At 45.8% G+C, this 24,428-nt stretch overlaps 1 protein-coding gene and 1 long non-coding RNA gene across 4 annotated transcripts in view; one reads left to right on the top strand and one right to left on the bottom strand.

Annotated features, from left to right (window-relative positions):
- LOC144613230 (uncharacterized) overlaps positions 1 to 21,648 on the bottom strand; it is a 43,293-nt gene extending 21,645 nt beyond the window's left edge. The window contains exon 1 of the long non-coding RNA XR_013550624.1: positions 21,412 to 21,648. This is a non-coding gene — a long non-coding RNA (uncharacterized LOC144613230). The remainder of the gene's footprint in view (positions 1 to 21,411) is intronic.
- A 147-nt stretch (positions 21,649 to 21,795) lies between these two features.
- The window catches only part of PGBD5 (piggyBac transposable element derived 5), a 106,852-nt gene continuing 104,219 nt past the window's right edge, over positions 21,796 to 24,428 (top strand). For 2 of the 3 annotated variants that reach the window (XM_060642788.3, XM_060642786.3), the window contains exon 1: positions 21,796 to 22,509. In XM_060642788.3, the coding sequence (XP_060498771.2) occupies positions 22,188 to 22,509 (322 nt within the window). In that variant the 5' untranslated portion in view covers positions 21,796 to 22,187. The remainder of the gene's footprint in view (positions 22,510 to 24,428) is intronic. The other variant, XM_060642787.3, reaches the window with a different exon arrangement.

The raw sequence follows: 24,428 nt of genomic DNA, 5'->3' as shown, positions 1-24,428 counted from the left end.
TTTAATTTTTGAGGAACCTCCGCACTCTCTTCCACAGTGGCCACACCAATTTTCATTCCCACCAACGGTACATGAGGGTTCCTTTTTCTCTGCTTCCTCGTTTCTTGCATTTTCAATTTTAGCCATTCTGACAGGTGTAAGGTGGTATCTCATTGTGGTTTTGATTTGCATTTCCCAGATGATGAGTGATGTTGAGCATCTGTTCACATGTCTGTTGGCCATCTGTACGTCTTCTTTGGAGAAATGTCTGTTCATGTCTTCTGCCCATTTTTAACTGGATTATTTGTTTTTCGTGTGTGTGTTGAGCTATATAAGTTCTTTATATGTTTTGGATACTAACCTTTATCAGCTTTGTCATTTGCAAATACCTTCTTTCATTGTCTTTTAGTTTCATTGGTTGTTTCCTTTGCTGTACAAAGGCTTTTTGTTTTGGTATAGTCCCAATAGTTTATTTTTGCTTTTGTTTCCCTTGTTTAAGGAGACATATCTAGAAATATGTTGTTATAGCTGATGTTAGGGACATTACTACCTGTGCTCTCTTCTAAGATTTTTATGGTTTCAGGTGTCACATTTAAATCTTTAATCCGTTTTGAGTTTATTTTTGTGTATGGTATGTAGCTGTCCAGTTTTCCCGACAGCATTTGTTCAAGAGACTATCTTTCTTTTTCCCATTGCATATTCTTACCTCCTCTGTCTAAGATTAATTGACCATATAATCATAGGTTTATTTCTGGGCTCTCTATTCTATTCCATTGATCTGTGTATCTACTTTTGTACCAATACCATACTGTTTTAATTAGTACAGCTTTGTAATATAACTTGAAGTCTAGAATTGTGATACTTCCAGCTTTGTTTTTCTTTGTAAGATTGCTTTGGCTATTCGAGGTCTTTTGTGGTTCCATACAAATTTTATGATTGTTTGTTTTAGTCTGTGAAAAAATCCTCTTGGTATTTTGATAAGGATTGCATTAAATCTGTAGGTTGCTTTGGGTAGTGTGGGCATTTTAGTAATATTTGTTCTTCCAATCCATAAGTTTGGAATGTTTTTCTATTTGTTTATGTTGTCTACAAGTGGATTTTTTAAAAAAGTATACCTTTGGCTGAAATCTAGAATTTACATCTTTATTAAACGTGAAGAATTTCTAGAGCAAAATTGTGTAATTTGCTTTGCATGGCACCTAGGACATCAACTCAACCTTCCCACTTGGTATCCAATAATGTTTCAAATTTATGTTTGGTAAATTTGTTTTCAATACGCTCCAACATTTCATTAAAGTTGAAAAGAGTTACATAGTTTTTGGATAGTATAAAAAATGCCTATAGTTCAAAAGACTTTTTTTGTCTGCATCATTTCTTACCAAGTTTAAAAAATGTGTGGAACTTGACATGAAATGTCAGAGACCGAGTAGAGTGAAAAAGAATGTTCCTCTGTCACCTCAGCCCAGCATGGGGCCTTGGACTGGAGCAAGGTGAGGAGGGTATCCACTCGGGGTGCGATTGGAGAAGCCTACATTGGGGTAAAGTGGGAATCCCCACAGAGGGGAAGGCTAGCGAGGCATCAAAGTCTGAGCAGGAGGATGGGGTGTCCACATGAGTAGGGACAGCGCAGCACAGAGAATCTGAGCCAATGTGAGGTGAGGTGGACATCTGACAGGCGAGATACAAGTTTGGGCACATACAGGGTAACTGATCAAATCGTGTAAGAATATTAAGGATAATGAGAGCCAGGTTTCTTACATTTGGTTACAAGTATGGAAGGGGAAAGAGCTAGAATTAGACCTATGTGTTGGATTGGGATTGAAAGTAATTGTATGAACTCGATATATAGATACATAGAAGTAAACACAGATGGAAATGTGTGTAAGTATGCTCACAAACACATGTGTGTGTACATACACATACATACATATATTTAACATTGTTCACTAACTTGCTTGGAAACAATGACATCCCAATGGCAATGAGCACACCTAGGGTGCACATCTTGGCTTCTAAACTCCATTTTCCACTTAAAAGAAGCAGGAGAAGTTAACTGATTCTGGGGCTGGGCAGGAAAAGTATGAGATAAACTTGGAACATCTTGTGTTGAAGTGCCCAAAGAATGATAAATACTTAAGGACACGGAAGTCAGCTTACAGGGCCCCCTACTGGTCAGGTTGGGGACAACACAATCATCAGAATAAATAAGGATGGTAATATTTTTAATTCATTAAAAAATAGAAAAACAAATGTCAATACAACTATTAAAAATAAATAATAAAATGTTGGATGAGGAATGGTATATTTAAGTAGTATATTTTATTTTATTTTATTTTTTTATTTTTTTCAATATATGAAATTTATTGTCAAATCGGTTTCCATACAACATCCAGCGCTCATCCCAAAAGGTGCCCTCCTCAATACCCATCACCCACCCTCCCCTCCCTCCCACCCCCCGCCATCAACCCTCAGTTTGTTCTCAGTTTTTAAGAGTCTCTTACGCTTTGGCTCTCTCCCACTCTAACCTCCTTTTTTATTTTTTCCTTCCCCTCCCCCATGGGTTTCTATTAAGTTTCTCAGGATCCACATAAGAGTGAAAACATATGGTATCTTTCTTTCTCTGCATGGCTTATTTCACTTAGCATAACACTCTCCAGTTCCATCCACGTTGCTACAAAGGGCCGTATTTCATTCTTTCTCATTGCCACGTAGTACTCCATTGTGTATATAAACCACAATTTCTTTATCCATTCATCAGTTGATGGACATTTAGGCTCTTTCCATAATTTGGCTATTGTTGAGAGTGCTGCTATAAACATTGGGGTACAAGTGCCCCTATGCATCAGCACTCCTGTATCCCTTGGGTAAATTCCTAGCAGTGCTATTGCTGGGTCATAGGGTAGATCTATTTTTAATTTTCTGAGGAACCTCCACACTGTTTTCCAGAGTGGCTGCACCAGTTTGCATTCCCACCAACAGTGCAAGAGGGTTCCTGTTTCTCCACATCCTCTCCAGCATCTATAGTCTCCTGATTTCTTCATTTTGGCGACTCTGACTGGCGTGAGGTGATATCTGAGGGTGGTTTTGATTTGTATTTCCCTGATGAGGAGCGATGTTGAGCATCTTTTCATGTGCCTGTTGGCCATCCGGATGTCTTCTTTAGAGAAGTGTCTATTCATGTTTTCTGCCCATTTCCTCACTGGGTTATTTGTTTTTTGGGTGTGGAGTTTGGTGAGCTCTTTATAGATTTTGGATACTAGCCCTTTGTCCGATATGTCATTTGCAAATATCTTTTCCCATTCCGTTGGTTGCCTTTTAGTTTTGTTGGTTGTTTCCTTTGCTGTGCAGAAGCTTTTTATCTTCATAAGGTCCCAGTAGTTCATTTTTGCTTTTAATTCCCTTGCCTTTGGGGATGTGTCAAGTAAGAAATTGCTACGGCTGAGGTCAGAGAGGTCTTTTCCTGCTTTCTCCTCTCGGGTTTTGATGGTTTCTGTGAATGGTGTGAGAAAGTGGTCTAGTTTCAATCTTCTGCATGTTGCTGTCCAGTTCTCCCAGCACCATTTGTTAAAGAGACTGTCTTTTTTCCATTGGATGTTCTTTCCTGCTTTGTCAAAGATGAGTTGGCCATACGTTTGTGGGTCTAGTTCTGGGGTTTCTATTCTATTCCATTGGTCTATGTGTCTGTTTCTGTGCCATTAAGTAGTGTTAAAATACCATCCCACAAACCACTTCTGAATTTTGAAAGGAAAAAGTGTACCTTCACAGGGTAGACTGGAAAAGTCTACCTTCACCGGGGGATCAAAATTAACATCATCAGTGACAGGAAAATCAAATCCTATGCCACCTACGATGCAGTGAGAAGAACACAGAGTCACTTATAACCTGGATCTAATTATGAGGAAACATCAGACAAGCCAAAATGGAGGCACACTCCAGAACATAACTGGCCTGTAATCTTCAAAAGCGTTAAGTTTACAAAAGTCAAGAAATGACTAAAAAATTGTTCCAGACTGAGGGAGACTGAGACCAACGAATGCGTGTATCCATCATAGGTTATTGGGACAATTGCCAGAATGTGAAGGGGGTCTGTGGATGAAATGATAGTTATCTATCCATGTAGATTTACTGATTTCAAAATCAGCGTGTGATGTGGTCATCTGGGAGACTGTCCTCATCTGTAGGAAATCCACACTAAGGTGTGCGAGCGTGATAGAGACTTGGGTTATCAAGGAACTCTCAAATGGTTTAGGAAGTAAGCTCCTCATTATCCGAGTTTTTGATTGTTTCAAAATAAAAAATAATAATGCGTAGCCTTCTGTGGAATATAAAATGTCCCACAATATGTTTTAAATGTGTTTTAATCTACTGTGTTTTCTGTGCACATTTGCAGCACAGCTGTATTCCTGGCCCAAATAAATTTTTTTACTAAATTTAGTATCTGTGTTTCGCACACTTTGTAAGTGTTTTAACTTAGAATTTACAAACGTGCAAAGTAATAAAATTTTTAAGTAAATTTAATTTAATTTAAATATAATTTAAAGTAATTTTATATTTTATTATATAAAATATATATATTATATATATATATATATTTATTTATATACCAACCAAATTCCCATGTCATTGAAAGTAACTTCCATAATACAATTAATGAAGCATTTTGCAGGAATTTCTAACTTATTTCTGTGTAATAGTTTGTGGCTTATTAACGATCAATGAATATTAGCTACTAAAAATGATTGTGCCATAACAAAAGCACATACAAATTGGAAACCCCAAATGCCATTCTGTTTTCAGCAAACAAATCTCAGAAGATATGATCAACAAATCAACTTCAAAAGATCAAATTTAGCTAGTGTCTAATGTCAATGGTGTCTCATTTTTAAGTTTAAGATACAATTGGTATATGAATCAGAAAAGCAGCTCTCTGTCTAGAAGCAGCTTGGGCAAAAAGGTCTTTCCTTCATCCAACATGTTTTTATTTCACAAAGCAGAACAATACAGAGACATCTCCCACTGAACATAGTTAATCCATTCTTGAAGCTCGGATGCTCTGAACCACAACAAAAATAGTCTTTTGCCCCGTTATTTTCGATGGGGAAATTTATCATACATTGCACGTCAACAGAAAATCCCAAACAACTTACGAAAGACATAACTAAAACCCAGTAAAAATGCCTGCATGTAAGCGACAAACTAATGAAGGGATACGAAATGCTTAAAACATTTTTCCTGATCACCTAACAATTAATATGCTTGCCCTGTAGCCAACAGCATGTAGAGTTTGCATGCAATGTTACATTTGCAATGCAACCCAGCAAATAGCAGACATCGACAGACGAATCTAATAGAGAAAATGCAGACGGAAGTTTGCAATGAATTAAGGACATTTCCTGCCATGCTACTTACCAAGGGAGGCGGACACTTGGAGCTAATGAAACTTAAGCAGCTCCTGCTGTGGATATGCTTGGCTCCTGATATATTTTCAGAGAAGGTAGGTGACACTACGGGCTGGAAAAATTAAGGAGCGCTCGCTTACACTCTCGGCATTTATTTGTATAAATTTCACTATAGGGTGCTACTGAGACATGAGGCCATTTTTATTTTTATTTTTTTAGTATCTATTAATTTTGAGAGAGAGAGAGAGAGAGCATGAGTGGGGGAGAGACAGAGAGAGAGGAGAGCGAGGGAGAATCCCAAGCAGGCTCTGTACTACTTGCTAACATACAGCCTGATGCGGGACCCAAGCTCACCAACCATGAGATCATGACCGGCGCTGAACTCCAACCCTTAACTGACTGAGCCACTCAGGCCTCCCTGGAAGGAGGCACTTCATTTCCATCTCTCAGAAAATTGTTGCAACGTACTGATTTTCACAACCAAGGAGGCAGTTTTACGCGATCAAAAAATTGTCATGATAAGCAATCAACTGCCTCTTTGGAGTCAATGAATAAAAAAATATATTTTTTTAAATATTTAAAATAACAAAGATATAAAGATGTCTGTAGTGTTAAGCTAATGCCTTTAGTTGAGGCGCATTGTGCCATGCACAACCCGAGCAGCTATACATGGCTGCCGGTAATCTGATTTGTACATCAATTCATTTGGCAGTCTGTTAAGAGAGCCTTGCCCATAGATGCTGACAAGACAGCAGGAAAGCCTCCTTCCCTGGCTTTTTCGGGTATCCATCCATCTACCTAACTTACCTCACCAACTCGTGGCCGTCCTTACTGGAATAAATTCATTCTCTTTTCCTCTCCCATAGGAGATGGGGAGAAGAGCTGTTCACACACGTGTACGGGCTTCTCATTCCCTCTTGCTCTGACCCCACACAATGTTCTCCTCTCCACCCAGAAGTTCCCAGGGCAAATTAGAAAACTCAGACAGTTTTTGGTCGCCACGTCCCTTTGTTTTTTTCCCTCTACCTTAAGCCTTCCAGTAGGGCTCCCTAAACAGCTCTCTAAAACTAATCTTGTTGCCATATGCTATGATCCTGCTTCCTCCTTCCTGTAAAGTTCGTTTTTTGTTTTTTTTTTCCCTAAAGTTTGGTTTCTCCGTATTGTTAACCCGGGAAGAGGCTGCAAATGTTTACTTTGATTTTTGGAGCACGAGTGGCTAGAAGAATTTTGTGATGATACTAATTTTAAGTGAAGTGTATTTTTTCAAGTTTTGGGTTGGTGGGTCTGGGATGAGAGGTCCAATTCTAGATCTGTAGTTTCTTAAGACTCGGATGGATGTATCACGGGCCAGCAGAGCAGGAACTGATGGTCCCTGTCTTCTTTCAGAGCCGTGGTGTATTTCTTAAGAAACCATCTCCATTTTCCATCTCTTTAGAGATTAATCCTAGGAATTAGTGGTACAAACTGAAGTGTCCTGTGTCTTTTAAAAAATCTCTTCCAAAGTGAGTGGGAGAGATATAGTTCGATAAAGGACAGGAAGAAAATACTAGATGGTTGATTTGTATTTCTTGTCATCCATTTAAATGTTTCCTTTTGTGGGGTGCCAGGGTGCTCAGTCGGTTGAGTGTCTGACTTCAGCTCAGGTCATGATCTCACTGCTCACGGGTTCGAGCCCCGCGTCGGGCTCTGTATAAGGAAGTTCTCAAGGGGCGCCTGGGTGGCTCAGTCAGTTGAGTGTCCGACCTCTGTTCAGGTCATGATCTCGCAGTTCGTGGGTTCGAGCCCCACGTCGGCTCTGTGCTGACAGCTTGGAGCCTGGAGCCCGTTTCGGATTCTGTGTCTCCCTGTCTCTCTTTGCCCCTCCCCTGCTCATGCTCTGTCTCTCTCTTTCTCTCTAATATAAAATAAGACATAAAAAATTTAAATGTTCACCTTTTGCATATCACTTGTAATGCACATAATTTAATATAGTACAGGCTATAATTTATAAATAAATATACTTACGTTGGTGTTATGCCCTCAAAACATTTTTTATTTTATTATTGATTGATCGATTTTTTGGCAGACGAGAGGTGCACAATAATAAATGTTTGGAGATCACGGCTCCAGGAACTCAGATCTTTCCCTAGGTCTGTTCATTCTGTGCATCATTAGACCCCCTTGACCACACGTCTGCTCCCCGAAATACGCCCTGGGCAGCACCCAGCTCTCACCCTTCCCTCAAGCAGTCACAGCGGGCTGCGCTGGGGTTAACTTAAGGGATAAGGGTGGCCTCCTGGGTTTGCTGTCACCCCCACGCATGGTCCTTCCTACGGAACAGTTAGTGCGGCCCACGTTTGCAATCACAGGCTCTGGAACCAAAGTGGGCGGAGATCCCAGCTGGCCCCTCGGTAGCAATGTGGCTTTTGGGAGTGTTGTGTGACTTCTCACCAAGGCTTAATGCTCATCCATAATATGGAGGAGAAAATAGTGTGATTCTCAGAGGGCTGTGAGACCCACCATTCCCCTCGGTGCTCAGCAGTACCAGGCACCTAGTGGGCCACTGATAAAAAAGAAAATTGATATAAGGGACAAAACATAAGTGACTCTTCAATATGGAGAACAAACACAGGGTTGCTGGAGGGGTTGTGGGAGGGGGGATGGGCTACACGGGTAAGAGGCATTAAGGAATCTACTCCTGAAATCATTGTTGCCCTACATGCTACCTAACTTGGATGTAAATTAAAAAATAAATAAATAAAAAAAGAAAGTTGATATTGTAGTTATTACTCGTACTAACAAAACTCGTAATCGAGAAGACTTTTTTTAATGCTTATTTATTTATTAAAAAATTTGTTTAATGTTTATTTATTTTTGAGAGAGAGAGAGAGACAGCGCGAGTCGGGGAGGGGCAGAGAGAGAGAGGGAGATACAGAATCTGAAGCAGCCTCCAGGCTCTGAGCTGTTCAGCACGTAGCCCAGCGCGGGGCTCGAACTCACAAACCATGAGATCATGACCTGAGCTGAAGTTCAATGTGCAACCAACTGAGCCTCCCAGGTGCCCCATAGTGTTTATTTATTTTTGAGAGAGAGAGAGAGAAGGAGGGGCAGAGAGGGCAGGGGGACACAGAATTTGAAGCAGGCTCCAGGCTCTGAGCTGTCAGCCCGTAGCCCAGCGCGGGGCCCGAACTCGAGAACCGTGAGATCATGACCTGAGCAGAAGTGGGATGCTTAATTGACTGAGGCACCCAGGCGCCCTGAGAAGACTTTAAAGCAAGGTCTCTTTGCCTAGATTTCCAAGATTAACCTGCTGCAGACTGAATTCTGCTCTCCTGCGAAGAATGAGTTAGCCAGCGGCCAGTGGGTTTCTTCTGGATCTTTTCTGAACTTTTTAGGGTCTTCCCTGGAGAAAAGTTCTAAAGGAAGACAAAGTGGAGAAATACTCTCACTCTCACTTCAAAGGACGTGTAGGAAGTGGTTACTTTTGCCAAAAAATTAGTGCCTGGGACATACAAGACACTCAGTGAAGCCTGCTGTAGACGGAATGTTTGTGTCCCTCCAGAATTCATATATTGAAAACCTAATGCACAAGGTGACAGTATCGGGAGGTGGGGTCTTTGGGAGATGTTTAGGTCATGAGGTGGAGCCCCCATGGACAAGATTAGCAACTTCCTAAAAGAGACCCCCGCAGAGATCCCTTGCCCCCTCCACCACGGGAGGTTACAGGGAGAAGATGGTCATCTGTGACCCGGGAGGTGGCCCTTGAATAGACATGGAGTTTGCCAGTGCCTTGAGCTTAGACTTCCGAGCCCCAGGAGTGTGAGAAATAAATGTCTGTTGTTTAAACCACCCAGTCTATGATGCTTTTGTTACAGCAGCCCAAAGATAAGGCCGGTCTCTTACATCTAAAAATAACACAAATACCAACAATAATAAAAAAGGCACATTGTGGCCACTGACATGTAATGAACATCATCTCTCCTCTATGGCGCCAAGAGCTCAATCAGGTTTGGACCAGGAGGCAGAGTATGATTAACTACAAACACCGGCAAGATGTCTAAATGTTCAATTCCTCTTCCTGTTACTTTTCTGCTAAAACAAAAGGAAAGTCCTAGGCAGGCTTAGGTGGCCACTGAGCCTAAAACAGCCAAATCCCCAATTAGAAAGCTTTGGGGTTTGTTTTAATTGTGGGTGTGTGAAGTTACCCAGAAGCTCTGTTTGATCATTCCAATGGGTGTTTTGCTACAAGGTTGCAAATACATCCTAGTCTAGCAACTAAGGTGCACAAAAATACACGTTTAGCATTTTAAAATGTGTCTAAATTTCTGTTTCAGTTCCAGTTTTGCCTATTGTTTTGGGCTCAGTTGAATGTAACCCCCCCCCCCCCGCCCCAGCCCCCCCTGATTCCGATGTTGAGGTCCTAACACCCAGCACTTCAGAATGTAACTGTATTCAGACCCTAGATCCTTGAAGGGGTGATTAAAGGGGGCACCTGGGTGGCTCAGTGGGTTAAGCACCTGACTCTTGCACTCAGCTCAGTCTTGATGTCAGGGTTGTGAGTTCAAGCCCTGCATCGGGCTCTGCCTGGGCCTAAAGCCCACAATCAATTAATCAATCATTCAATGATTAAGGTAAAATGAGCTCATTGGGGGTAGGCTCTAATTCAACATGACTGGTGTGCTTATAAGAAGAGGACACTAGGACACTAGGACACAGACAATACACACTGAAGGGCAATGTGTCGTCTGACGACACAGCAGAGGAGACGGTTATCTGCAAGCCAAGGAGAGAGGCCTTGGAGAATTGAACCCTCCTGACACCTTGACCCTGGACTACCAGCCTCCAGAACTGTGAGAAAATAAAGTGTATGTTGCCCACGCCCCCGCCCCCCCCCCAGCTTTTGGTATTTTGTTATGGCAGCCCGAGCAGGGCACCTATGATTCAGAAATTTGAGGACCTCCCCCCCCTCCCCCCACTATACCCTAAAGCTCTCTTTCGGCTTGAGAGGCTTGTGTGATGCTACAGGGTCTGGGAAGGAGGCTCCCGGCATTCACGCCACTAGGTCATCGAGACGCTGCACAGCTGTTCCCAGGGCTGGCTACATAATTTGCAGGCCCAGCACAAAATGAAGATATACGGCCTTTTGTTCAAAAGCACAGATGAAGAGTTGTTAAAGATACTAAAATAGAAAGCTCATTTCCTCCAAGGTCTGTCTTTCCACGTGCCATGGCCGGTGTTTTCGCTTTGCATTTAACGTCATTCCAAGTAAATAAACATTTACAAACCTAGTTAGGAGCATGAATTTTACCACCCATCTTTGTACGGTGCAGTGTCAGTTTTAAATAATCCGCACGTGGACGCGGCAGCTGGTCCGGGCACATGCACCCTGTTCTCACCAGGACGGTGGAAATCCTGTGCTCGGCCAGCTCAGCTGTCTTTACTCCACCTGGTGAGACAGGCCGTGTTCCACCAACCCTCCCGCCCTCAGCTTACTGATGGGTAAGGAACCCGAAAGGACGGGGGGCAGGGGGGTCGCCCCTTCTTTCCCTTCTTTCGCTTCTAAGTCACCGCTTGCAGCCTAAGTGCTTGGCTAACACAGGGAGGTAACGTGAGTGAGAAAGGGTATGACCCGGTTCTGGGTTGTTGACCAGAGGCCATTGCCTTCTGTCTGTGCTCAGCGCAAGCTCTGCTTCGTAGGGAAAGGGTGCTCCTGTTGACTCAGTCATCGATGTAACGCTTAGCTTCTCTTGCTGAACCCCAGGCACTGGGTGTCACTGTCCAGCGGCACTCGCCAGGCGGGAGACCAGTATTTGAACATGAGGAGGCAAGGGACGGTGGACACGCATACCGGGCGGTCTCCTCGGCTCATGCGCGTGCTCCGTTGTCCCATCCTCCCCACTCCCAAAACACAAGTTCAAAAATAAAACTGAAGAATTACCAGACAGTGACAGCAGAGCATTATATCGGCCATGGCATCCTTCCGGGGGCGGGGCCTTCCGGGGGCGGGGCCTTCCGGGGGCGGGGCCTCCAGGAAGGGTCCCTCAGCAGGCAGGGCTGTGCCCAACTGCGAGGCTTGGCCGGCGGGGAGTCTGGCCCAGCTTTTTCCTCCGCTCCCTTTCCCCAAGGACCTTCATGCTTTGAAGACCAAAATCGAAACCAAAAAAAATGCACCTAATTGGTTAGTGTTTTTTCAATATTAATTGACTGGTTTTCTCAGTAGTTGTCAACCCCTCCCAACTGAAGCCTTTCTCTTACAAAGCGGTCCTGGCCGGGCTGGAGTCTGAGAGCAGAATAAATGCCCCATCACCAAGGAGAGCTGGTTTCTCCTTCATACAAACGTCATTGGCTCCTCCCACCTGATAGGTTTCTGCCCACTAGTCATCACCCAACTCCCGCCCTATAATAGCATTCTCGGGGAAGGGCTGATAAATACATTCAACCTGCAGAATTACAACAAAACATCTTGACCCATCCTGGGAGCTTTTGATTGTTAGGAGGGGCCGAGTCACGCTAGGGCAAATTCACACATTTCAGCACGAGTAAAGTGACTCCAAGAGTAACATAAGGGCTAGTGATCATTATTGGTCCAGGAACCAATTTCTGGGAGTCCCTCTTAACATCGCCGCTCCCCGCCCTCACCATCATTTCTTCTTGTCTCCAAGTGAATGCTGCTTAGGTTTCATGAAAGAAATATGGATGCCATAGTAAACCGTGCATGACCCCAGAAGCTTAATTCATCCCTGAACAACAATTAATACTGATGCTTTGAAGGATGGATACTTTCCTGGGCAGAAGAAAGAGCTGACGCAGAATGTATGAAGATAGAAATAATTAAAGCCAGTGGCCACCCCTCACGCACAGCCACTGTGCTTTAGGTATTACTGATTGTCCCGAAACGGGAGTGGAGCGGGGGAGCAGGTGACAGTCAAAAAACTATGGTAGCGGCCAGGAGGGATCCGACCTGGAATTAGACTGCCTGCGTTTGAATACTAATCCCATCATATGCTAGCTGTATGAACTTGGAAAACCGAGCTCACGGCTTGAAGCATTCGCTTTGCCATGCGTGGAGTTAGAACAGGGAGAACATTGACCTCATAGGGCTGGTTTTTAGATGTTCCCGGTAAACCATTTAGCACAGCTTCTGGCATACGGAAGGCACACATAAAAGTTGACTGTCATTGTTATGGGCCTCCAACTTTTAGCCTTCTATAAAGAACTGAATGATATCTTTGAAAAATACCAATTACTTGCAATGTTATGGGAAAGTGGTATCTATGTTGACCTGATTAGAATAAAGTGGAAAATCCTTTTTGTTTAAACCTTGTTGAAAAATTTTCTACACTTTGTCAGCTCTTCTTCTTTTTTTTATTTATCTTTGAGAGAGAGAGAGAGAGAGAGAGAGAGAGAGTGTGTGTGTGTGTGTGTGTGTGTGTGTAGCATGAGTGGGAGAGGGGCAGAGAGAGGGGGAGAAAGAATTCCAGGCAGGCTCTGCATTGTCAACGCAGAGCGCGATGTGGGACTTGATCTCACGAACGTGAGATCATGACCAGAGCAGAAATCAAGAGTCTGTCACTCAACCCACGGAGCCACCCAGGCACCCCTGTCACCTCCTCTGGTTTAGTAATTAGAACAAACGTTTGAGACTGTTTTTCTGATAACTGAGTTGCTCGTTGTAACTAAGGGTATTTCAACAGTAATGTTTATTTAAAAATTACTGCAAATAAAGATACAGAATTGGTGAGAGGTTGCACTAAGATTAATGAAAGCCCCGACATGAGTGTTTCTTCCCATGATTCTCTATTTTTTCTCCTACGATTAAAGTGCACATTACGCTCTCCTTAGGGGAAAGCTCTGCTGTGCTGCATGGTTCTGTAGGGCGCCCAGCCTTTCACAGACAATCTTATAAGAAGCATCACTGTCACTGTAAGAAAACTGAGGGACAGATGGGGCTTTCACACTAAGCCTACAACAATGCATCAGTTCAACAATCTACGTAGAGTTTGACCCTGAACGTCTACTTTATACTTTCAGTTCCGCCAGTGCCAGCTACAGGAATGTGACTTCAGAGATGCCGAGAAGGTCCCCTTTCTAGCAGGGAACATCCGCTCCCTGTTTCTTAGAATACCTGAGTTTCTGTGACTAAGCAATCCATTCTTTTGTGTAAAACACCAACTGCCCAGGGCTGTTTCTCCTTTAAAGGTGATTGAACTTCAAGGCTGTTACTTGGATCCCTTTCTTTTATTGGAGAACAGGGGAGTGGGGCTTGGGTGTGCTTCGAGAGGGAAAAGGTCACCAAGGGGGACAGAAGAAAGGACACGAAGGTACAAAATTCTGGTTTCTAAGAATGGGAAAAGCCCGCTTCCAATATGTATGTTTCTCTTTGCTCTAAATATCTCACAATGTCCACTTGTTGAGAGCAACTGATTGCAACCCTGGGAAGAAAATGTAGGTTGAAGCACTAATCAGAGTTGTTTGTGCTGCTTGCAGGGGTCTGGCTGCACTAAATATTTCGTGGAAATATTCATTAGCGAAACCACTCAGAAGAAGCCATTTACCTACATCCTTTTCAACGTCCCTTAATTCTTCCCCCAAATTCTCACATGCCTCCTTAGCTGACACCGAGCCCAGGTCCATGATTATAATCACTGTCCAGTACTCTCACTGCCATCATACATACCTGAGAAAAACCTACCTCGGTAAAACCCAACCCTCTGTCCACCCCATGTCTGCCCCTGGCAGCTGAACATAGTTGGAGAAAAATGAAACCATCCTGGGACGCCTGGGGGGCTCAGTCAGTTAAGCATCTGACTCTTGGTTTTGGCTCAGGTCATGATCTCATGGTTCATGGGTTTGAGCCCTATGTCCGGCCCCTTGCTCAGAGCCTACTTGGGATCCTCTCTCTCTCTCTCTCTGCCCCTCCCCTGCTTGTGCGCTCTTTCTCTTTCTCTCTCTCTCAAATAAATAAAACTTTGGGGAAAAAATGCAACCATCCTGGCAGGTTTCGCATTAAATTCTCAACCACAAATCCAAGTATGTTGATCTAATTGACTGAGTCTCCACTCTACTGGTGAAATATTTTGACTACCTCACATCTTCCTTCCTCAGACCCCTAACCCGGGGATTCTCAACTCTGGCCACACTTTTGAATCACCCGGAAGCCTTTAACACATTCCAGGGCCCAGGTACACCTCCAGAGAAATCCGATTAAATTGGCGTAGGGCCCGGTTAGGAGTGTTCTCTTAAGATTCTCCAGGTGATTCTCATGTACAGCCAGGATTAAGGACTGAACACCTCTCTCAGATACAGCTGATGACCCCTCTGAGGACTTCGCTGAGAAAATCAAAGCAGGAAAGGAAGAAGAGTACCTTTATGAAAAGTGCAGCACGCAAAGCAATCTTGAGAAAGAAAAACAAAGCTGGGGGTATCGCAATCCCAGATTTCAAAATCTACTACCAAAAAAAAAAAAAAAAAAAAAAAAAAATAGACACACAAATCAATGGAAACAGGATAGAGGGCCCAGAAACAAACCCACAATTGTACGGTTAATTAATCTTTGACAAAGGAGGCAAGAATGTATAATGGAAAGATGACAGTCTCTTCAAAAACAGTGTTGGGGGGCGCCTGGGTGGCTCAGTCGGTTGAGCGCCGACTTCGGCTCAGGTCACGATCTCGCGGTCCGTGAGTTCGAGCCCCGCATCGGGCCCCTGTGCTGACAGCTCAGAGCCCGGAGCCTGTTTCAGATTCTGTGTCTCTCTCTCTCTGACCCTCCCCCATTCATGCTCTGTCTCTCTCTGTCTCAAAAATAAATAAACGTTAAAAAAAATTAAAAAAAAAAAACAGTGTTGGAAAAACTGGACAGTTACGTGCAAAAAATGAAGCTAGACCACTTTCTTTCACCATACGCATAAACTCAAAATGGATTAAGGATCTAAATCTAACTGCATGGACCCCTACCCCCAATGCCTTCTGAGTGAGGACCAGCCCCTCCACTCGTGCATTCGGATTCACTGCCATCCAAGCAAGGAAGGACCTTGTTTTAGTAACTGTTCTCTCTCTGTCCAGCTGTCTGGCATCTCTCCTGCACCCTTCCTACTGAATCCTCCCCACCCTCATTCAAATATCACCCGATCTTCAGAAATCTCCTTCCAACTTCTAACCCACCTGTCACCTCCTTTTCTCTCTTCCCTTTGTAGCAAAAATCCTCAAAAGTTGTCTTTACTCAAAACCCCCGTTTCTTCTCCCAGGTTCTGAAACCCACTCTCGAATCCCATTTTTAGCCCCCTTTCGCGAAACCTAGTGGTCGTTTCCCAGCCCTCACCTTACCAGATCCCTCCGCCGCATTCACCGTGGTTACTCTCGAGATCCTTGAGATACTTTCTTAGCCCCTGCAATCTGGCTGGGTTCCTCAACTTTCTCAGTTTCCTTCGGGGGTTTCTTCTCATTTCCCTGATCTCTATGAATGTGCTCCAGGACTTGTCCTCAGATGTCTCCCCTCTCTATACTCAATCCTTGGGGACTTCATCCATTTTCCTACCATCGATCTGCTGATGACTCCACCTTTCTCCCTCCGATCCAGACCTGGTGCTTCAACTCTCTTCAACTGTCTGCTTTCCAGATCCACTCAGATGTGTTAAACCCAACATGTTCAAATCCAAGCTCTTATTTTCCTCCAACTCTGCTGTACTGGCAGTAGTTCCAACAACACAACCATAGAGTCATTCTGGATTCATCTCTTTCTCTCGCTGCCCATATTTAATTCTTTGGTCAAAGCTGTGGGTTCTACCTTCAAAAGGTATTCACAATCTTACTGGTTCTAATCACCTCTGTCACTTCTAATCTGGCCCCAAACACTCCCTTCTGTAGTCTGGGCATTTGTCACGGTGTTCTCTCTGGCCTCCCGGATTCCATTCCTGCTCTGTTCTAGTTTATTTTCCACGCAGCCGTTAGAGCGATCCGTTGAAGACCCGAGTCAGATCTCGTTATTTCTCTGCTCTAAGGTCTCCAGTGGCTCCCCACTTCGCTCAGAATAAAATCCCGCCTTACAGAATGGGGCACTCAACTTCCTTTTCAATTCATCTCCTACCAAGTCGCTCAGCTCTCTGCTTCAGCTCCACCAGCCTCCTTGGTTCTATAGAGTCCAATGGGTGTGTGCCTGCCCCAGGGGCTTTGCACTTGTTTCCTCTTCCTAAAAGCACTTGGCTCGTGCTCTTAAGCCATTCAAGGATTCTTATCTGAGTAACTTCCCTTGACCACACACACAAGCAGCATCACCACCACCACCATCCCCGTCACCACCAACGTAATGTCAGTCCCCCTATTTTTTACCCCTTGTCAACAGCTGACATATTGCATATTTACTGTTTTCTTTTTCTCTTCTCTTTACTTGAGTATAGATGTAATAAAAGCAAGGTACTTGTGTTTTTTTCTTTTCTGATTTATTCTCAGTGCAGTGCCTAGAAGAGGATTCGGCACATAATAAGTATTCAGTAGGTATTTGTTGAATGAATGAGTGAATGAATGAACGAATCGATCAACCAATCAGTGAAGGGTATCTCAATCCCAACAAGAGAGATTTTTCCCAAAAGTTTTCTATAGCTTTGTCCTACTTTGTTCTCCCTCTCTGCATGTCTCTTTGACTAGTAGATACATTCATCAAAAAAAAAAAAAAATCATTTTGAGCAAGATTGGATCCTTAAGTTTCTATGTCAGATGTGACTCAAATGTCACGCTGTGCCATGCACATTTGTCTCCAGCATTCTCCCCCATATGTCGATCATGGTTCAGCAGCTGTAGCTCTTTCTTTTCCCTTCCCCTATCTCAGTTCCAGGAGATTCTGTTTGGTTCTGGCCCCCTCCTTGTGGGCAATGAAGGCACTATAGGAAGAAGCAGCAGCTGCCGTGACCCCCCCACCCCTGCCTTCGCTATTCATAGTGACCCAGCAACACAGAGACTTCCCAAGCCTGGTCTAGCCTGTGCAGTATGGGGCTGGCCAGGTCAGGCCCTGCCACCTTAGGATTTTTGTTCATTTTTGTTCCCTACGGTGGTTTGGCCATTTGCAAAATCAAAAATTGCAAAGTACAGACAGGAAGCAATATACTATATTTTACAGATTCTAAGATGCCCCTGCTCCCATGTTCTTTCACATTCACATCTCTATCTATCTATCTATCTATCTGGAATTGTCTTATAGTTGGTGCTGAGCAGGTGGAAGGGTCTATAAAGTTACCACAGCCTGAGCCTGTGCCAACTTAGTTACTAGTCCTAGGATGTGCCTGGCCATCTATACCTCTCAGCATGCCAGGCCACAGGCCTTTTGAGGACCATTTGAAGAAGAAAAACAAACTGGTTATTATATGAAAATCTTGGATAAGTTAAAAAAAAAAAAAAAAAAAAAAACACCAGCATCAAGCCATGCAGAATGGAGGGACAGCAACTTGGATGACCACAAAGTACTTTTATAAAAAGTGCAGCATGAAAAGCAATCTTGAGAAAGAAGAACAAAGCTGGGGGTATCGCAATCCCAGATTTCAAAATCTACTACAAAACTGTACTAATCAAAACTGGCAATAAAAAAAAAAATAGACACACAAATCAATGGAAACAGGATAGAGGGCCTAGAAACAAACCCACAGTCGTAAAGTTAATTAATCTTTGACAAAGGAGGTAAGAGTATATAAAGGAAAGATGACAGTCTCTTTGAAAACAGTGTTGGAAAACTGGACAGTTACATGCAAAAGAATGAAGTAGACCACTTTCTTTCACCATACGCATAAACTCAAAATGGATTAAAGAGCTAAAAGTGAGATCTGAGGGGCACCTGGCTGGCTCAGTCCATGAAGCACGCATCTCTCGATCTTGGGGTTGTGAATTCAAGTCCCACATTGGACACAGAGCTTACTTAAAAAAAAATAAGTGTGAGACCTGAAACCATACAACTCCTAAAAGAAAACAGGTAGTAATCTCTTTGACATTGGCCTTAGCAACATATTCATGGATATGTCTGCTTGGTTAAGGGAAACAAAAGCGAAAATAAACTATTGGGACCACATCAGAATAAAAAGCTTTTGCACAGCAAAGGAAATCGACAACAAAACCAAAAGGGAACCTATTGAATGGAGAAGATAGTAGTGAATGGTACATCTGATAAGGGATTAATATCCAAAATATGTAAAGAACTTAATACAAAAAACCCCACAAATAATCCAATTGAAAAAATGAGCAGAGGACCTAAATAGACATTTTCCCCAAAAAGTACATATAGATGTCCAACAGACGCGTGAAAAGACGTCCAACATCAGTAATCATCAGGGAAATAAAATCAAACCACAATGAGATCTATCACTTTAGACCTGTCAGGATGGCTGGTATTAAACAGACAGGAAAGAATAAGTGTGTTGGCCAGGGGGTAGAGAAAAGGGAACCCTTGTGCACTGTTGGTGGGAATGTAAATTGGTACAACCACTGTGGAAAACAGTATGGAGGTTCCTCAAAAAATTAAGAATAGAATTACGGGGCGCCTGGGTGGCTCAGTCGGTTAAGCCTCCGACTTCAGCTCAGGTCATGGTCTCACGGTTAGTGGGTTCGAGCCCCGCGTAGAACGAGGTGAGCCCTGAGTAACATGCAGAATTGTTAAATGACTATGTTGTACACCTGAAACTGACACAGCATTGAAGGTCAGCTATATGTCAATAATAAAAAAAAATTGTTTTAAGTGCAGCATGACGGAAGCTCTGGGTGGCTAAGAGAAACATACTGTGGGGAAAACCTGGGCATTGAAAGCAGAAGGTAAATAAGAATAGAGAGGTTCTGAATGTCAAGTCCTGGGAAAACATTAACCAACGATTTTAACTTTCATTTTTATGTATGCATTAAGGTGATACATGATAAAAATCTAAATATTTACCAAAGAGACTTTCAATGCATTTAAATTAAAATGTTAATGAAAAGAAAACATTGTATCATAGTTTGAATGGTAGCATTTTTTTTCTTTCTTATTAAAACATACCAGGAAAGGAGGCCAGGACTCCATGAAAAATGGCTACCAGTCCCCGTTACATAAAAAGCACACACTCCTGGTTTAACAAAACCTAAGGACTCTACTACACAAATGGATTGCCTTTACTACCCGGAGACCTTTGTGCAGAGTAGAAACCATCTAAATAATATTCATCTAAAGTTATTTAATTATATTACAAAATTATATTATTTGGAAGATGTATTTAAATGACTCAAAGTTGAAAAGATCTCAGTGTAATACTGCTTCCAAATTATCCTTATAGATAACATTACTTAGAAAAGTTAATGATGTAAAATCATAATGGTAGTAGGTTGCCAAGCAGATGGGGAAGTTTTTTGGTTTTTGTTTTCCAGTTTTTTTTTTTTTTCCTTTTTCTCTCTTCCTTCCACAAGGAGAATCAGCCACCTGTCTTTAAATAAAGGCTGACATATTTTTACTTTTCTTGGTTGGCATCACTTGCTTAAACAAAGTAACCCTTGGTTGCTGAACACCTGATTCTGAACTGAAATAGCCATCTGATTTTTGTTTGACAAGCACTTGGATAACAATTTGATTTCCCAGTCTGTTTCTTTTGTGACCAAATAATCCTCTCCCCAATGTTGCCTGCTGTATGAGCTACAAGTACTTACAACACAAAGGCTCTAAGGTTTCCTTGGGATTAGCACCATGCAAATGCAAATTTGAGACAATGGGAGACTGTGTCCATCCATCCTTGTAACTGTTATTCGTCTATTTTGTGCTTCCTATGGGTAGCAAAGCAAGCCATTGTTTTTAAAACACACACTCACTTGAGCTGCTGACTTTTTCACTGGCTACCTGGAGAGAAGGAACTCTTGCCTACAGATTTCACCCTCTAGATCCCATTCAATTATTTTTTTTTTAAGAGATAACATAAAATTTTACAGGAGTATAACAGAATTCCTAATTGCAGAATTCAAACTTGAGCTCTGGAGTCTCATTTTGTGTCTTCGATCTATGCTTCATTGGTCTTTTGTGGTAAGTCTGACTACCTGTATGTGCTCTCTTCAAAATCTTTCACTGGTTAGCACAGTATACAGATATGCTAGAAGCCAGTTTTTTCCTGTGGCATAATTCTTCCAACAGAGTTGAAATGCTTTGCAAACAATTTCACATATATCAGCCAATCCACATAGAAAGCAATGCCATGTGAATCCCTTCCTTTCTATATATTTTCTTTCAGTGATTGTCAGGAATTCATGCCTGTACAGAGGCTCTGGTTGGGAGGAGGAAACACGGGCCTGGGAGGGGAGGGTAAGAGCAGAAGCTGCCGGCCTGCTGTTGAATTGACCTCAGTTGGTGGCAGAATGGTCCCATCATCTTCATCCTTTATGCACGCTTAGAAATAGCAACATGCCTTTCCCTCTTGTGCAATTATCTTTTAGTTAATACCCAGTAGGATTTGTAAGCCCTTCACATCTCTGTGGATTTATTTTATTTCTGAGTGCAAGTGACTTTATGGCCCAATTACCATCATCGTGACTTATTGCACTATTTGTGGGAGGGAGAGGGGAGCAAGGAGACAAGACTGATCATATGTAGCGCCATCAACAGAATGAATGCCACACACTCTTGGCCGAGGAAGAGGGGTGGATGAAGCCTTTCTGTGCCATTGTTTATCAGAGCCCTGACGCCTGGGTGATTGTGCTATATTTTAATAGACGAGTGTGTCAAATGTGTAAGTAAAGATGTGACAACAGTGGTGCCAGAGTAATCAATATTCGGGAGGTAATGAATATTTTGAGTTTAAAAGAGGTCAAACGTCAAAGATGAGAGGAATGACTAAGACCAGATGCTGCCACCCTCGAATTACAGGGCTACTCAAGCGAGACTGAGTTAGCATCTGACCCCAGAAATGGACCGGCGAGGCCGGCTCCTAATTAGAGCAAGATTCCCGGAAGCCAGACAGCCCTCGTGCTCATAGGAGCAAGGGGCGCAGCCGGCTGTGTGCCACGGGAAGCAGTAGCAGCAGCAGCGGCAACAGCCCAGGGAATTGTGAGCCTCGGGCCCGCCGCCTACCTGGAGTTTCTGCCGCGCCTGGTTCAGAACCACGGGGGCGGACAGCTCCCCGGCGCGGGCGCCTCCTGCGTTAGGGGACGTGAGCGCCGGGTCCCGCTCGGGCGGCAGGAAGAACCGGCTGCGTCCCGTGCCCCCCGGCACCCCTTCGGCTCCTCCCTTCCCGGCGCGGAGCAAGCGCGGGGCCTGCGGGTGGCCGTCCCGGGCCGCATGTCCCTGCAGGCGAGGGGACGGGCTCGAGCCGCCGCCTGCCCTCCCCCTTCCCGCCCGCCGCCGCCTCCTCTGCCTCTTTCCTCGCCCCGCCCGGTGGAGGGAGGCGGGGCGTGCCCCGCGCCGGCCCCGCCCCGGCCCGGCTCCCGATTGGCCGGCGGGCCGGAGGTGCGAGGAGGCGGGGCCCGCCTCTGGCGGCTCGCGCCCGGGAGGGTCGGCCGGGGAGCGCGGGGTGCCGCGGGAGGGCGCGCGGGGACGCGGCGGCCGCCGAGGAGACGCAGCGGCGGCAGTAGCGGCGGCGCCTGGGCCCGGCCGCAGCCCCAGCCTCCCGCCCGCGCGCCCTGCCTCCACCCGCGGCCCGCAGCCTGCGGCGCCCGAGCTCCGAGGGCGCTTCCCCGGGCGCAGGGCCCGAGGCGGCCAAGACGGCGGGCCGGCAGGGCGCGGGGCGGCGGGCGCTGTGCTGCGGGCTGCGCTGGTGGGGGGCGGCGGGCCGCGGCGCGGGCCCGGGGCCCGGCGCGTGCGGCTGGGAGGCGCTGTGGGGGGCGGGCGCGCGGGCGGCGGCCGGGGCTATGGCCGAGGGCGGCGGGGGCGCGCGGAGGAGGGCGCCGGCGCTGCTCGAGGCGGCCCGCGCGCGCTACGAGAGCCTGCACATCTCGGACGACGTGTTCGGCGAGTCGGGCCCGGACAGCGGCGGGAACCCCTTCTACAGCACGTCGGCCGCCTCGCACTCCTCCTCGGCCGCCTCCTCGGACGACGAACGCGAGCGCCCCGGCCCCCCGCCGCCGCCGCCCGGTGCTCCCGACGCGCAGGAAGCCGAGGAGGACGAGGCTGGCGCGGGCTGGAGCGCCACGCTGCGGGACCGCCCGCCCCCGCGCTTCGAGGACACCGGCGGTAAGGCGCGGCCCGCAGGGGCGGGGGCGGCCCGGGGAGGCGGGAGTGCCGGGCCGGGAGGACACCAGACGCTCCGTGGGCCGGGGGCAGCTGTGCGATTCTGGACCCTAAGGGGGCCGCGGCGGCGGGGATTTAAAGTGCTCTGACTGCGTGGGGGGCTCCGACTTCCCCGTGGGTGGAGAGGAGGAGGCGGAGGCCGGCGCCGGCACCCTGCGGTTGGCAAGGACGTGGAGGGTGGTGGGGAGTGTCTTCCCTCTCTGGCTGGGTGTGGCCAAGCCAGTCACACCTGTGGGGTCGCACCTTAGGGGTGCGTTTGAGTGAGTCTAGGTAAAGGGCTTCAGAAACGCTGATACAGCTTGGATGTGTGTTTTGGGGGGGGGTGGTGGTAGTGGTGGTGGTGGTAAATCAGTTTGTATCGATGGCCCCATGGCAAGCCTTACTCAGGTGCCAGGGCTGGGACAAGTAGCAGTGAGAACCTCGGGAGAGGTCCTCCGGGGTGTCTTCACTGGCGTGTGTTTTCTCCAGTTAATCCGAGAAACTTTCTCTGTCCGTGCCTTTCAGGATCTCTTGCCAAGAGCAGGGAAAAGTGAAATGACAAGTTTCCCCCCCGCCTTAAGGTGTATGCTCTTATGCCGGAAGGCACTTTTGTGTGTGTGTGTTCCGCTTACCGCTATGGTCATGGTCAAGCTCCTGATGTCTGGAGGTCGCTCGTGCTGGCAGCTGTGGCTGCCCGAGGTCCCCTTTTACTGCGCCCCTTCCTGGGAGTTGGTTTTACAACGTCTCTACGTACCCTGCAGAAGCTCTGTGGCCTCTGTCCCCCGAGAGAGGTGGAGACCAGCCGGTTCCACCTGCCCCTGATGCTTTTGTTCCTTGCATCCTTCTGGGGCAGGCCCTCGTTTGTGCCCACCGTTTTCATGGGTGGAAGAGTGTGCAACCGGTGTTGTTGAGGACCAGGGAGTGGCGTACTGGGCATGATGCGGCTTTTCCCGTGGCTCTCCCTGATCATTGTTCAACCAGCCAGGAATACAGCAGGTAGGAGGGCAGGCCCAGGGGACCCCCCCCCCCCAACCCCTGGCTGGTGCCCTCACTTGGATCTGGGCATAGTGCTGCAGGCTGCTGGTAGGCTGGTGGGGTTGGCCGGACTCTGTCAGCAGGGAGTGGTCTGCAAACCTCCAGCAGACAAGCTGCAGTGTAGACAGGCTGCAGTGTGGACGCGCTGAGCTCCAGCTGGGCTTTGCAGGGTCCAAGTGAACTGTGCAGTGTTTTGGAACGGAACGTGTTCTCGTTTAGGCTTCGGTTAAGAGTTTGGGAATTTTCAAAGTCCCGTCCCTCTGCATAATCCTTTGAAACCCCCTACGTTTTCCAGAATGTCAGAAGGGCTTCCTGTCCCAGACAGCAGTTGTCCATTAAATTAGCTCTTTAAGAATTGTGTGTGCCCGGAGCTCTGGTTTAGCAGACTTTATGCTGTGAGTGCCGTGATCCAGGTTTCGATCTCGGAACATGAGCTACATGTCTGCTCGTTTCCCTGCATCTCCAGGAAAAACAGGGGAATTGTGTTAGGTGAAGCCTGGTTATGAATAAGATTCGTGACTGTGTTGGTGTGAGAAGGGTGAACACACCTAAGTAAATTTTAAAGCAGTATTATGTTTCTTGGTAACCCATACTTGGGAGAAATTCTGCATCAGAGCAATTTAATCTAGCCACTGCAGCACCGACGTGGTCCTCAAGTACCTGATCGTGTGTCATTTGGCATTAGGTTCAAATTCTGCTTCCTTCGGATGGTCACTGAAGTCCCACCTGGACCTGAGAATCACAGTCCTGCACTTTAATCAAAGACATTAGCGGTTGGTTATTTGATGGTTTTTAGACCCAGGTTTGTTTTTCTGTTTTGTGCGGAAGCTTGCTTTTCAAACCCAGCC

The sequence above is a fragment of the Panthera onca genome, chromosome D2 (assembly GCF_046562875.1).
Source record: "Panthera onca isolate mPanOnc1 chromosome D2, mPanOnc1 haplotype 2, whole genome shotgun sequence".
In the NCBI taxonomy this organism is placed as follows: domain Eukaryota; kingdom Metazoa; phylum Chordata; class Mammalia; order Carnivora; family Felidae; genus Panthera; species Panthera onca.
Note: the sequence above shows the minus strand (reverse complement) of the source record. Positions and strands in the feature narration are given on the sequence as shown.